The sequence below is a fragment of the Sylvia atricapilla genome, chromosome 13 (genome assembly GCF_009819655.1).
Source record: "Sylvia atricapilla isolate bSylAtr1 chromosome 13, bSylAtr1.pri, whole genome shotgun sequence".
Lineage (NCBI taxonomy): Eukaryota > Metazoa > Chordata > Aves > Passeriformes > Sylviidae > Sylvia > Sylvia atricapilla.
In genome coordinates this window covers 2,432,282-2,447,116 of record NC_089152.1, presented here as the reverse complement: position 1 = coordinate 2,447,116, position 14,835 = coordinate 2,432,282, and the positions used below count along the sequence as shown (strand labels likewise).

Below are 14,835 nucleotides of genomic sequence, written 5' to 3'. Positions count from 1 at the left end.
GGGCGACAACGCTGCGGCTCACCGCCCCTCAGAAGTGAGGCCGGCGGAGCCCCTGAGGGGCCCGGCCCCGCCCGCCCCCGGCGCTGTGCGCAGGCGCGGGCCCGGCGCGGCGGGGCTGGCAGTGCGCAGGCGCGGGGGCGCCGCGGGCCGGTGCGGGCCGGGACGATGGCGGGGCCCAGCCTGCGGCCACACGTGCACTGGGCACAGCGGCACCGAGAGCTCTTCCTGCGAGTGGACCTCAGCGACGTGCGGGTACGGCCGCCACACGGCGGGGACACCCGAGGGGACTCGCCTGAGGGGGTGGCGGGCAGACTGACCTGGGGACACCCGGGAGGGAACACCTGCGGACACCCGGCGGGGGTGACACCTGGGGGACGCCGGGCGGGGACACCTGTGGGGGATTTGCCGTGTGGGGGAGACTCACCTGGAGGACCCTGAGGGGAAATCACCTGCAGGGCACCTGGAAAGACTCACCTGCGGGACTCCGTGTCCCGCAGGTCACTTGCCCTCGGGGCAGACTCAGCGGCGGGCGGGGAACGCCTGCGGGACCCCAGGGGCCGCTCACCTGCGGATCCCCCCGGGGCTCAGCGCGGGGGTGTCGCAGCGGGGCTCGGCGGTCCGGGGAGGGCTGTGCAGGTGTGGGGCCGGCGGGACCCCCCTGGTGGGTGCACTGACCCCCGCGGGGCCGTGAGCTGCCAACTAACGCGTGTTGTCCCTCCGCAGAACCCGGACATCACCATCACCGACAATGTCCTGCACTTCAGAGGTAAGGGCTCCGTCGGAGGGTCTCAGCCTGGCCCCCGCCCCGGCGCTGCCACTGTCCCGCTTGTCCCCATCGTGGGGTGTCTGCCGTCAGTGGCAGGAGCCACAGTGCTGGGCATGTTCAGATCCGCCACACTCCCACCCACAGCCCTCTGTGTTCCAGCCCTGGTAACCACAACAGGCCCTATCTTATCTAACAAGAAAACCCCAACCTCCCCATATTTAAATACCAGTGGAATTTCCATATATCCTTCCCATCCCGGGCCAGCCAAACCCTGGAGATAACTCGCAGCAATTTTTCCTTTCACAAAGACCTTGTGTGCAATTCTTATCGAGCCTCTGCATCAGGAACTAGTGCTCCATTTGGAAACTAAAGCAGCTCTCACCCTGAAAGATGGGGGTTTTTTTGCAGCTGGACAGCTGCACCTTCCAGCACCACAGAATTTTTTAAGATGTCTCATTAGAAGCTGCTGCCTCCTTGGTGAGCCGCAGCCAGGCCATTTGATAGGAGGGTGTTGCACATCGTGTTCTCTTTGGGATCAGTTTACAGAGTGGAAGGGTGGGAATTAAACACAGTGTGCAGAGTTTTGGAGCCCTTCTGGGGACAAGATCAATGTGGGAGATGACAAATGAACCCTGGTAAGTGCCTCTGTTCTTTTGGGAGGGACTCCTCACATCACCTTCCTACACACCCAGCAGCACCCATCTCCCTGGGTGCTCCCTTGTGCAGAGGTTGGATCCCCCAAAGGTAGGAGATTTTCAGCTGGATTTCACTTATCCATGAGTAGCCTTTTGATCCTCTCTTTTGGGAATTTGACACGCTGCCTTCCTGCAGGAGGGACCCTTTTCCAGTGTGGTGCAGACTTGCAGCAGTTTTAGCTGACTCCTGCATCTGCCCATCCAGGCAACATTTTGGTGTCTTGCCTGTTATTGTGTGGTTTCCTCTCCCCTCTCAGGTTGGCAGGAAGAAAGTGATGTGAATAAGTGCTGGATATTTCTGTGTACAAAGCATCCTTTGCAGGTGGAGTGTGTGGAATCTCACACTCACTGTCAATTCTTGTCTTTTAGCCCAGGGTCATGGTGCAAAAGGAGACAACATCTATGAATTTGAGATTGAATTCCTCGAGCCAGTCGAGCCTAAAGTAGGTATTTTTACTTCTCTAATTCTTGCAAAGAAAAAGTAAATTTTGAAGCACTTGGAAAGAAGATGTCTGTGCATGAACTTTCCAATATACTATTTAAATTTTTCGGATAACTCTGTAACAGCCAGCTCTGTGGCAGTCCTGTGTGCCGTTGTGTTGTCCTAATGCAAATCACCTCTCTGGAGCTGGTGCTTGCACTGACCAGCTTTAGTAGATGCTTGTCACTTGTTACATAGCAGTAGTAAGTTTTTTAAAGGACTTAAAGCAGCAAAATAATGGGAGAATCTGGCAATGTGTTGTCTGATGCAACCTTGACTGGAGATCAGGGGAACACTGTGCAGTGAGTGTGATGTTTCATGGCATCTTTTGTAGCTGGACAAAAGAAGAGAGTCAGGAGAATTCGTGTTGCTGGCTTGAGCAGATTTCTTAGGTTGTGATATGTTGTGACTCCTGTTGCAGAAATCTTACCTTAATTCCTGTTGCAGTCTGAGTGGAAAGAGCTTGGCTTGAAGAGCCATCCCTCTGTGTTACCCACAGGTGGCTGTGAGGTCTGTCTCTACCTCTCAGAGCTGTTAGGGGCACGGGAGAACTTGGGCTTTGCTCCTGGGGTATTTGTTATTTGTGCTGCTTATTCCTGGCTGAGTTTGGGATAGCTCCAGTCAGACCAGGAGCCTCTGTTCACCTCTGCTCTTTGGCAGGGAAGGAGACACTTGGAGGGTGAATTTCCAGGCTCTGTCAGCAGGCACGTTTCTGGTGTGGCTCCTGCCAGGTGTGGAGTGGCAGACAGTGCCTTGTCATCTGCCTGGCCCACGGTGTGGGAGAGGTGCTTGTCTCTGCCTGTGCCTGTCTCCTGTGCTGGCAGACACGGGCTCTGCTGTGAGCCAGGCCTAGAAGGCAAGTCCTTGCCTCTGCAGAGCAGCTTCCTTCCAAAAGTTGTCACTCTGAGTCACTGCGGAGGGACTGGAGAACAGACTGAACTCGGTGTAACCACAGATGGTCAGGATCTGGAAGTATCACAGTCCAGGGTTTTCTCCTTTAGTGTTGATGTGCACTGTGAGTTCCCCTTGCTGGAGCCAGGCTGGCCAGCAGTGAGAAATGGAGCCTGTGGCAGGCAAGGATGAGGTGTAGTTGCTGTAAATTACAGCTGCAGCCTTCAGATGTCTGAGGAGCATCCAGCCAGCCTTGACAGAGCAGAGCTGGTGTAATTGTTCAGTTTGGATGCAGCTCCTGCAGCAGTTTCTGCTGGTCTGAGAGGCAGTGCCATGTGGAGCAGCCTCGGTGCTCAGAAGGGTGGGCTCCAAGGTGACAGTGCCATGGGCTCCAAGGTGACAGTGCCACGGGCTCCAAGGTGACAATGCTGTGGGCTGTAAGGATGGAGAGGTTCTGGGCCACCACTCTGTAGGTGGAGAGGCCTTGTGAGGTGGCAGTGATCACACTGCCTGGTCTGTCAGCTCACCTTGTCTCCAGGTGTTCCTTAAGGCTCTTAGCTCCTTCTCTTGCTGCAGCAGGTGTCACATGGGGTCCCCTGTTTAGACATGTACCTGTGGCTGCTGGCAGTGTTATTTTTACTGCTGGCTAGAGGAGGTGGGTGGCTCACAATACTAAGTGCAAGAAGGTGTAAAGCCAAGATCAGGGGTGTTGAATAAGGAGGCTGGCATTGGGGTCTCTGCTAGCTCTGTGGTGGGATGCAGTGGTGCTGTGATATGGGCAGGCTGCTCATCAAGCCCTGCAACTGTCACAGCTGCCATCTTCAAGTGGCCTGCCCTTTGCTTCTGTGCCTTGGGTGGCAAAGAGATGTTCGTGCTGCAGCAGTTGTGTCATCCCTCCTCCTCGATAAGGGAAGCTTGGGTATCAACTCAGTCTCAGAGCTCGTTTCTTCAGACTTTTGCTGATGTGTCTGCCCGCAGCCTGTGTGCAGGATGACCCAAAGGCAGCTGAACATCACTGTGCAGAAGAAAGAGAGTAACTGGTGGGAGAGGCTGACCAAGCAAGAGAAGCGCCCGCTCTTCCTGGCGCCCGATTTCGACCGCTGGCTGGACGAGTCGGATGCTGAAATGGAGCTGAAGGAGAAGGTCAGTCCTGTGGGCACCTTGTGCTGCCACTTACAAAGCAATGATAGCTGTTCTGTGCCTGAAGCTGTGTTCTTCGTTTACCAGGAGTTGCCTGGCATGCTGATTGTTATTGCTGTGCTATATAGAGTTGGTTACGTGGTTCAGATTGTAAGCAGGAATTTGGAAATAGGCACATTTCTGGTTAGAACTGGAACTGGAGGCTGTGTGCTGGCTCCTTGCATGTGCCCCTTGCTCGGTGTCCTGATCCACAGAGGATCTTGTCACTGTGCCACGTGGAGCCCAAAGGACCAAGTCCTGGGCATTGTTTGGGAAGCTGGGATTGCTAAGGCTTTCCTGAGCCCCTGGGCTGGCCCTGCTGGGGCATTCCCACCATCTGGTGAGCTTGAGCAGCTTACTGCAGTGGGGAGGTGCAAGATGGACTTGGAAAGGCCACATTCCTGCAAATCCCTTTAACAGCAACCACTGCCCTGTTCCCCCGTGCAGAGCACGGAGCAGAGAGGGGCACTGCAGTGCCAGGACCCAGAGCATTGGGAAAGGCAGGCAGAGAACCTGGGCTGGATGTTCTCTGTTCTCTTCAGGTTGCTGATGGGTCGTGTAAGAAACAGCACAGTTATAACTGAGAATTAACACTGAAAGCAGAGAGGCTTTTTCATCAAAAGCATCTAATTACTAGATCAAACCACATGGTGAGGGCAAGATAGCTGGTTAACACCCTCTGGCTTTTACTGTACTATAATTTCTGGATGATGAATGTGCTGTTTTATGCTGGTGAAAATTTAAACCTTCTAGCTACTGGCTGCTTGGCTGAGTTTTAAACCCACTAGCTTTGCAGTAGTATAGTTAACAAATCACTTGCTAATTACAGTAAGTCTTTAAAACCTTATCCTTCATCTTAAGGAAGAAGAAAAGATTAACAAAATGAAAATAGAATCCAGAGTCCCAAAGGACCGTAAGTAACTTCATCTTTTTAGTGGGTAAAGTGGGATTTAGAAAGTTTGTTCACACTCTGTGAACTTCGACTCTGAAGGAACAGTTTTGAGTGGCTTGTTTTATCTTGGAGGGGGGGATCTTTGTAGTGTGAGCTATTAGAAATTTAACAAAAATGGACTGAAGTTTCCAAGGAATGTCAAAAATCTGTCTACCAAGAATTGAATTCTGGCAGATGATGGCAAAAGCAGAACCCCCAGTGCACCCAACAATGCTTTTATCACAATCAATAGCTTCCTTTTTCCTAGCAAGCTTCATTCTCAGCCTGGTTTGCAGCTCCATTACCATTGTACTCTGCTCACCTGATGTGTTTATTATTGATTTTAGCTGTACTCTGCTCACCTGATGTGTTTGTTATTGATTTTAGCTTTCAAACACCTGAAGAAGGGATACCTAATCATGTATAATCTTGTACAGTTTTTGGGATTCTCTTGGATTTTTGTGAACATGACAGTACGACTGTTCATCTTAGGAAAAGGCAAGTGATGAGCACTATTTTATTTATATTGGAGGCTTTGAGTTGATTTTCAGTGTTGTTTTTATGACTTTTTAAATAGCACAATCTTAAAGGGAGACATATTTAGGAACAGAACCATGAAGGCATTGCCAAAGAGCACAACGAAAGCCTTTCAAAGGTCATCAAAGTGTCAAGGGCAGGAAAATACAGTCCCCTTGTAAATCACAGCTGTGTACTCTGTGAATGATACTTGTGCTCTGCCAGGATCACTTCTAACAAAATCAGCTGAAGCAAAATGTCTCTGTCCCTGCAATGTTAATGTTTTTGAAAATGATCTGGACAGAATATTTTGTTTTTGAAGCAAGAACAATCCATTCTGTTGAAGTACAGCACTATTGCCTTTTTTGTAAAGCAATTACTGAAATAGCTCTTGATCCTTCTGTGTGTGAAATGGAGCAGTGTTTCTGGCCCAACTGCTGTGAGTTCAAGATAAGGCCTATAAAGAACTTATGTAATTATGCATCATGTTTTCCTCAAATACAACTAGAATCCTGTTATCACAAGCTGTGCTGCTGCACCAGCTTCTCGAGCATGGAAATCCATTTGTTCTCTAAAATGATTGGTTTCCTGTGTCTTACAGATTCCTTCTATGACACATTTCACACTATTTCTGACATGATGTATTTCTGTCAGACCCTGGCATTAATGGAGATCATGAATTCACTAATAGGACTGGTCAGATCACCGCTGATACCTTCTGTAGTGCAGGTGATGTTTTTAAATCCTTCTCCTTGCTCTTATGTTCAAAGTAAATGTTTATTTTACACAAGTGTTGAGACTCTCCTAAAACAAATGATGCAACCTCACTGGCACTGGACTAGTGGATTTCTCAGTCAGGAGGCAGGAATCCATGCTTCCCAGTCTTGGCTGTGACAGGCTGTCTCCTTCCATCACCTGGGTAAGACAGTGCAGGCCAGCAAAAGCAAGAAGCTGATAAAAGTACATGATTTTGATTTGGTGCCAGTGCCCTTTTTTTATCCTGGTTGTGGTTGTTGTGCATAAAAATGAGGATGGGTGATTTAAGACTGGATCCCTTGGATTGTACCTAAATACAGAGCGAGATGCCTACTTGTGAGCAGCAGGTCACAGCTCAGCTGTGAGTTAGTTGTGTGCTCAGATGTGTGAGGATTAGATCTCTTGTGTTTCTGACAGCAAGGACTTGCCCTTTCTTTTGATGAAGAGTGGATGTTTCTTACTATGTTTTTCTTTAATAGGTATTTGGAAGAAACTTTGTTTTGTTTGTTATCCTTGGAACGTTGGAGGAAATGCAGAGCAAACCTGTGGTGTTCTTCATATTTTATTTCTGGAGTATCACTGAGCTGTTCAGGTTGGTGAGATTTTCCTCCTACCACGTGTGCACAGACCAAAGTGGTTGTTCCTAAGACCTCTATAAAGAAGATTTTGATCTTTGTATTTTTTGGAAGGGCTGGTCCCAGAGGGTAAAAGCTCCTGGAGTCATGGACTATTCAAAGCCTTTCTTCATCTGCCAAAAGCTGAGGCAGGGCTGGAGTCTGAAAGTGATACTGCCCTGTTGCTTTATTTCTTTGTTGCTTTGAATTTCCATTGTTAAATGAGGTCTTCATTTTTGAAAAGAAGTTACTTTGAAAGGTTTATTAGGCAGCCAGGCCTTCATCCTTGTGTTCAGAATGTCCTGAGCTCTGTAAACTGCCCAATAACCACGTGTCCATCATCATCCACATGGACCATGCCTTGAAGAGTCTTGTGTCATTTGGGAATTGTGTTGAGCACACAGTGTATATGCACAAGACTAATTTTAGTTGCAGTTTGCACTTTAAAGTGTTTGTTTCTCCTCACACTGTAGGTATCCCTATTACATGCTTTCCTGCATTGGGATTGAGTGGAAACCACTCACCTGGCTCCGTTACACAGTCTGGATCCCTCTCTACCCCTTAGGGGGCTTGGCAGAAGGTATCTCCTTAAAACAGTTTACTAAATAATAAACGTGAGGCTGGGAAAATAATTCAATCTCTTTTTTGGCAGCTGGACTTAAAATAGTAAAATAGAACAACAGAAACAGATTTGCTTTGAGGTGAACCAAAGACAAGAAAGACACATTTTGTCTTTCATACTGAATCAAATATTATTTCCAATTCGATGTGAAAAGAAGTCTTCCTTTGGGAGGAAAGACTCCCTTTCTGGAGGGGGAAGTAAAGGCAATGAAGAGTTGCATGAACCAATGGAACAGGAACAGGCTGCACAGGATGCCAGTGCTCACTTTCCTGTGCTGACCCAAAGCTTTGTTTGCTAGGCCTGACTTGCTGAGCCTAGCCTGGCTTCACAGCAGCTCCCAGGTCTTGATATTATCTGGGAAATCCCTGCAGAGGACAGGCAGGGGCTTATTCCTGTGTTGCAAACCTGTGTGTGTGAGCCAGGAGGAGCTTTGGGCATTGCCCAACACCCAGCAGGGGTAGGAGTGTGCCTGTTTCATTGCTGGGGGTATTTCTGGATGACAAATCCTGCTGGCACGGGCCCTGGGGCTGCAGCTGTGTGTGTGAGAACAGTCTCACCAGGAAGGTTCACTGCTGCACCCCCTCACAAAGGTGCTTCCCACCCTACTGCATGTTCAACACCTTCAAAATTGCTGTCATTAATCAGCGCTGGCAAATAAGAAGGGACTATGCTGAAATAGTTGGTGTGGGCTGGGTAATTATATATTTTATCTGTGCTTGGTAATGATGGTGGCCTTCTGCTTTCAGCTGTCTGTATTGTTCAATCCATTCCAATCTTCAGCGAAACGGGGAAATTCAGCCTGGGATTGCCAAATCCACTGAACGTCACAATCCAGTTTCCATTTGTGCTTCAAATATATCTTATAGCCTTGTTTTTAGGTAAGTATTTAATTAGATTTCTCAGTATTAAAATTAAAAGACCAGTTTCCCCTGAATAACTTGATTTTTCAAAGAGAATGAAATTCCTGCATCTTGGGGACCATGGCAACACAAAATTGCATTATCCTTGTGGATTGCTCATTTGTCAGTGATGGAGGGGAACACACCTCCAATGAGCTCTGATTACCCCTCCAAAAAGGTGATCTTGGTAACAAATTAGCAGCATAAACTCGGGTTAAAGGAATAATTCTTACATGTATTTATAACCACAGTATGCTTAGTTTTACCTTTTATGGGCTATTTAAGCTTTGGCATGATGACAATTGAAACATAATTTCAAATTAATTTAGTTAAATGCTGCAGTATAATCACAACTGCAATGTGAAGTCACCTTTCTCCAGGAAGCAATATAGAACTCTCTTTAAATAGCGTATTAAAGAAGAAAACCTGCCTGAGACATTCTTGGTTTCTGGTGTTACATTTGTAAACACAATTTAACTTCCTTGTACCCACACCCAGCTGGGAAAGCCTGGTGTGTCACCACAATCTGAGAATTTGGAACTGAACTTTCACTAGATTTCTCCTGCTCACAGACATTGCTTAAAGCCACTCTTGAGTTTCACCCTGAAATACCTGGTTTATCCTCCTTAGCTCTGCACAGCTGGTGTCACAGCTTCTTAAAGGTGACAAACCAACCTTCAAAGCAGCCCTTTACCAAACAGCCTGTGCAGCAACTCCTGCCTCAGCCAGCAAAATAAACACTTGCATTAGCTTTCATTGCTATACACACCCCTAAATACTTTATTTTGTTGTGTGGTGGTTGGGTTGGTTGGGTTCTGTAAGGTTTTTTTTTTACATTTGGTACAGCCATTTAGCATAAAAAGATGCAATGATGTCCTACCTAAACACTTCATTCTTTTCCAGGGGTATTTGTAAACTTCCGTCACCTCTACAAGCAAAGGAAACAGCACCTTGGACCAAAGAAGAGAAAGATGAAGTGAAGCAGGACTGCAATGCTTTATCTCACTTGGGGACAAGATAAGCCTCTCATTCTTAACGGTTTTACCCACTGTAGTGCAAAGAATTTTGTAAAATGAAACGACCACGCTAGATTTCATGATTTCATAGTGAATTCAGGTAACATTCCCTTATACTGGATTTTGTTCCCTTTCCATCATCTATGCATGGCATTTACCATTGAACATTTAAACTTGTATCCTGTCAACCAGCATATTAGAAAGAAATCCTATTATCTGCATATGATATGCTTATAATCAGTGGAGCAGCACTAACTAGAAATAGTGTTTATCTATTAATTGGAGATTTGCTCTTTCAATATTGCATGCAGATAGGGCTTCTGATGTGGGATATGCTCTTAGCTGGCCTGTGCTGTTCCTGGGAGGCATCTTGGTGGCAGGAGGAGGCACAGTCTGAGGCCACTGTGCAGTGTTTGGATGTTTATCAACCACGGGGATAAACCTGCTCAGCACACACACACCCCCTTTTCTTCTGCAGCATTATTGATGGTGCAGAATTAAAACTGGAAGTAGCTAATGCTGATTTCAGTGCTTCCAACTTAGCCTGTTTCTAGTTGAGCCTTAACAGAATAGGAGCTCTGTGTGGACCATAGCAATGTGTATTCCTGTAGCAACACATCCTATCCAGTCATTAGGGAAAGGAAGCTGCCACTGAGGGCAGGAACGCTTTCCTGGCTGGTGCAGCAAGCACTGAAATGTAATAAAACAAGGGAACATAGGTACCATCTTTCCCCTGGCACATAAACCCCAAGAGAACTCCATCCAACCCATGCAAATGGAGGATGTGGAATTCTCATGGGAGATGGGGCCCCTCTGATCCATCCTGGCAGGGCTGTGGCTCCTGTATTTACAGCCTTCAGCAAGGCAGCAAAGTCACTTTTCTACCTGCATTTAGGGGTGCAGCAGAGAAGTTGGTGTGTATGGTTTGACTGGTCCCTGGAGGGATGGAACAGGGGGTCAGATAAAGTGTATTATTTAGACAGCACATATCAAATCTCAGTAAAGGATATCCCACACAGGGTTTGAAGGACCCCTTTCTCTTTGCTTGTTTTAACCACCACCACCAAGAACAAAATGAAGCTCCCTCCACATTTTAGGTCATCTGCTGTCTCACTTGAAAACTTCTGGCTCAACTGACTTTATTTCAGCATGCCCTTCTTCACACCGAGCCTCCTGTAGCTAACCCCAGATTCCTCTGGCCTCCTTAACCCAGTTTAGAAATGTACAGAAAGTTTATTCTAAACTGGACTGTGGTTATGAACAGGTTGTTTCCCAACTGCCACTGCCCCAGGGCGCTGCAGAGCAATGCCAGCAATCCAGAACAGACACTGAAGCTGAGATTAGCTTAGTGCCATGTTATTCTTTATCTTTTTCTACTGTAAAACGATATGAACCCTCCAGAAAATTATTTTATATATATTAAAAGTAACAAACAGCAGAAGGTTTGTGATATGGACCCAGTGCTTGTTACTGTAAATGAAATAGTGTTATAAGGAGACTTTAACAAAGAAGCAGTACAAGTTCCACGCTGCATTTCACAAATTGTGTTCTGTCAACAACAGGCGTGATACAACTTCTCTTTGGGAGAAGCACAGCCTACTTTACTCAGGAGAGTTGAGCACTATTTACACAATATTTCACTTAGCACACACTGTACCTATGTTTGAAGTATGTGAAAGGGTTGAATTAGCTGAGTAACAGAACAGCAAGGATCACTTTCATACTTTAATTTCTCCGCTGGGCATTTAAACCTCTGTTACGAAATCTGTATGTATTCATCAGTGAAATTGTGGTACCTAGTGCAAGCTGTCATGGATCTTACACTACTGAATTTTAGTTCTTCAGAAAGAATGTGTTTCTATTAATAAAGATTTACAACCAAATTTTGCTTTAGTTCTGTTGTTTGTTCTTTGAAATTATACAACTTTCTGAGAAGTTGTATAATTTGATATTTAACTTGAGATGAACAGCTGCAACCTGAGCCTTCAGGAGGTCAGTGTTTTGGGCCACACAGCCTGGTTGCTATGAAAATGGAACAAATCCAACTTCAATTTTCATGAAGAATTACTCTTTTATTTGTATTATGCAAATAAAAAAACCACGTGTCCCAAGATCAAGTTACTTTCAGAAGCATAATGATAATGCTCAGTACAGACTGTCTGTCAAGTTGGGCATAAAGTCAGGGCCAACACCCCAAAATCAGCTCTTTATCTGATCTTGCAGGGTGCTTCTCACACCTTTCTTTGGACTGATGGAGTTGATGTTTAAAGTGTAGTAGCTGCCTTTTAGGATACTTTCACCAGTGAGTTCAGTTACATAGTAACTGCATTTGGGGAGGCCAAAACCCAAGAGCTGCCTCCAATGGCATTTCTTCCTCTCCTCCCATGGACCAAATAACTTCCACCCATCATCCAACACCATCACTGGGTTTGGGACACTTCCCACAGTTTCCAGGTCTGACTAAAAGCCACCACAAACGAGCTACGTTTGTTTAGAGAGCACTGATGCAAAACTTCACCGTTTGTACAGGAAGTTCTTCAAACAGCGATTGAACAGGCCCTACAAAGTAAACAGAATAAAATTTGAACCGCTTGTGCCTTAACCTAGAGAAGCTCCCAAAACGAAGGCTTCACATTCTCTCAGTGCTGCTGCTGGAAAAGTCTGTCTGCAGAGGAGCAATGTTGTGATCATAGGCAGCGTACTCCGAGGCTCCCGTACTCGCCACTTTGAGCTGCTGGGCCGCGTGTGTGAGCTGGAAGGCGGCGTCGGGGTGGGCGGTGTCGGGGAGCAGCGTGCACTCCCTCTCCAGCATGTCTGCCACGCCTTTCAGCAGCTCCAGGAAGCCGAAGGCCAGCGCCGCCTTCCGCAAACGATTCAGCTCCTGCAGAGACACAAAAATCCTTTTAAAGACACTCCGAGCTTTGATATAAAACGTGGGGTTCTTGTAGCTGGTTTTAAAGGTGATGGTACTCGCAGTGCAGCTGCTGGGAACTGCCCAGCTGCTCATGGATAGAAAATCAGGGCTGAAGATGGTAACAGTGGTCTTCCCTTCATCCTCTCCTATAAACCCCTATCGGCGATTGAATGAGAGATGGGAAGACTGATTCATGATCAGAATTCGATTTTACTGAGGTTTTCCAAGTCTTATATACCATTTCAGTGAGGTTAATAATTTCCACTACAATAATTAGGTTAGAAGATCATACAAGCAACTCATGCATTACACAACATCTTTATCGTAGGGGGTTGATTGAATCTTTTCCCTTAAACAGGTTTTAATCCCATCTTCTCATAAGCTCAAAGTTCTGTTTGGCCTTGCCACGGCATCCTAGTCACCAGACTAGTTATGCTAATTAAGTCTGTCTTACTCTCAGACCTGTGTATTCCCACATTGTAGCTGCTTTTAAAGGTGATGGTACTCGCAGTGCAGCTGCTGGGAACTGCCCAGCTGCTCATGGATAGAAAACCAGGGCTGAAGATGGTAACAGTGGTCTTCCCTTGATCCTCTCCTATAAACCTCCACTTCTTCCTTTTGTGCATTCAGCTATTGCACCTGCCTGCTTTGTATGTGTCCCAGCAGGGCTCCAGCTTAGGCTTCACTGACTGCTGCCTTTAACCACAGTGTCCAGTAAAACGTGGATACATTGATTTTTCTTCCCTATAAACTGAACAGTGCTTATGTGCACTTAGGCAGGGCATTCATTCATCAAGTCTCTGGAGGCTGCAACACCAAACTGCTTCAGCACTAAGCTTCCAAGAGGAATAATTACCTCCAGGCACAGTCTGGTTACAGATCATTATGGTGTGGCCAAATGTGCCTGGAACTTTGTCCTTCTCTGCTTCAGTTCTAGATAAAATGGAGGAGACGTTTTCAAGACTCAGAATGACATCTGTGTTCCTATTCCTCCCTGATCCCTCAGTTAATTTCTGCCTGGAGAATAAAAGCTCGCCATGGAAGCAGCAGAGGTCATGAGGGGCACTTGTAGACACGACACATCTCTGTCAGAAAATGTTGTGCCAGACTACTGAAATGAGACCCCTTTGTCTCACCTAACCAGTCTGCGAGTTTCTGCAGAGCACTGCAAGCCTGAACAGAACACACAGTGTGGTTCCTCTGCCAAATGCACCACCACCACTACAGATCAAACTCAGGCCAGCCTGGAGTGTTACTCACTTTATAGAAGGTTTGTGTTTTTTCAGGGAGTTTCCTTGCATTTCTCAAGATCTTCTGTACATCTGTCTGCAGAAAAAAGAAAAAAACCCAACAAAAATGTTGGCAGCTTCTGGGGGAAGCTGCAGAACAACCCCCAACTCTTTATGGATAAATTATCCTGACCATTGACAAGACTGCATCTCACAAAGGCTGAAACATAACTGGTAATTATACTAAATCCAATAAACCATGCCAGATGCTCCAGTGAAGACACAGCTCTCATTAAACAAGCTATGCTTTCCGATTGCATTTTAATCATGCCATTGTAAAGAGGCAGTGTTTATAAAAATGAAAGAAAAGCAATAAAGCAATTACATTAAATGGGCAAGACATGCACATACTGCAGTTCCTGCTGAGAATGGCTCCTGCTGCTCCAGGTAAAGCAGCACAATCTGGATCATTACCTGGAGGCCACTGGGTTTGATCCAGACAGTGACATTCTGAGCGTAGCTGCGCTTGTTCTTGGGCTGCAAAGGGAAAGGGCTCTTATTGTCATCCTCCCCATAAGGATTTTCTTTTGCATCTGGGAGAAAAAAGAAATTATAGACTTAGCAACTAAGTATTGTCAAGATCATTCACACAATGCTGAATGTGTAAGAGTTACCCAGAGGAGTGTGGCCAGTACCTGAAATGGGGCCAAGCTGTGCCATCTTCCCCAGCCACGGGAGGGGCTCAGGACCAGGTTCAAAGAGTGACATCATGAGGTTTGATTTCTTCTTGCTATCAGCTTGTGAATAAAGCATTCCATACCACTCTGGCCTGTGGAAAAGAGCAAACTCTCAAAGGCTGAAAATTTTCCAGCCCTCTGCCTAGAATGTGCCTCCCTCTTACTGTGTGGAGGCTCAGTGTTTGCAATTTGTACTGACAGAAACAAATCTGCAATTAAAAATCCACAGCTTAGTCTAGCAGTGCAGAGTTCTGCACAGAATACAGATATAAATAAGCATAATTTATAAATAAATCCTAAATGAGCAAAGGAAGAGATTTTTCAGGCAGACATCCAGCTCCATACCCCAACTGGACGAGAGCCACCATGCCTTCCACTTTCAGGCTGCCATGTAATAAAACACAGAAGTTGGGGATTTTTCCAGCAATCTGATTAGCTGAATTCTCATCTTCAGTGTCATCTGTGATCCCAGGTCCCACCTCATCGCCCTCTGGGGAAGAAACAAAGCAAACAAAGAGAAAACATGAGAATTAATTCAAACACACGAGTTCTGTTTCCATGACACCGCCCTTTACTGTCTGCCTGCAAG

General features: G+C 46.5%; 2 protein-coding genes across 3 annotated transcripts in view; one reads left to right on the top strand and one right to left on the bottom strand.

Annotated features, from left to right (window-relative positions):
* The first annotated feature begins 138 nt into the window (after positions 1–138).
* Positions 139–11,249, top strand: HACD3 (3-hydroxyacyl-CoA dehydratase 3). Its single transcript, XM_066328210.1, has 11 exons — positions 139–252; positions 724–766; positions 1,831–1,904; positions 3,812–3,976; positions 4,874–4,925; positions 5,331–5,441; positions 6,061–6,188; positions 6,695–6,807; positions 7,303–7,409; positions 8,198–8,329; positions 9,254–11,249. The coding sequence occupies exons 1-11, from the start codon at positions 166–168 to the stop codon at positions 9,328–9,330; spliced, it is 1,089 nt and encodes a 362-aa protein (XP_066184307.1). The 5' UTR covers positions 139–165; the 3' UTR covers positions 9,331–11,249.
* INTS14 (integrator complex subunit 14) overlaps positions 10,411–14,835 on the bottom strand; it is a 17,565-nt gene continuing 13,140 nt past the window's right edge. For both annotated transcript variants that reach the window (XM_066328208.1, XM_066328209.1), the window contains exons 8-12: positions 14,592–14,736; positions 14,205–14,338; positions 13,984–14,102; positions 13,541–13,606; positions 10,411–12,247 (exon numbers count right to left, since the gene is read on the bottom strand). In XM_066328208.1, coding sequence (XP_066184305.1) covers positions 11,996–12,247; positions 13,541–13,606; positions 13,984–14,102; positions 14,205–14,338; positions 14,592–14,736 — 716 coding nt within the window. In that variant the 3' untranslated portion in view covers positions 10,411–11,995. The remainder of the gene's footprint in view (positions 12,248–13,540; positions 13,607–13,983; positions 14,103–14,204; positions 14,339–14,591; positions 14,737–14,835) is intronic.

What these genes read in the sequence shown, in the direction of transcription:
- HACD3 (XM_066328210.1), top strand. Translation starts at nt 166, where the DNA reads ATGGCGGGGCCCAGCCTGCGGCCACACGTGCACTGGGCACAGCGGCAC. An exon ending in TGATACCTTCTGTAGTGCAG is followed by an intron (nt 6,189 to 6,694) that starts GTGATGTTTTTA and finishes TTTCTTTAATAG; the next exon opens with GTATTTGGAAGAAACTTTGT. An exon ending in TCTTATAGCCTTGTTTTTAG is followed by an intron (nt 8,330 to 9,253) that starts GTAAGTATTTAA and finishes ATTCTTTTCCAG; the next exon opens with GGGTATTTGTAAACTTCCGT.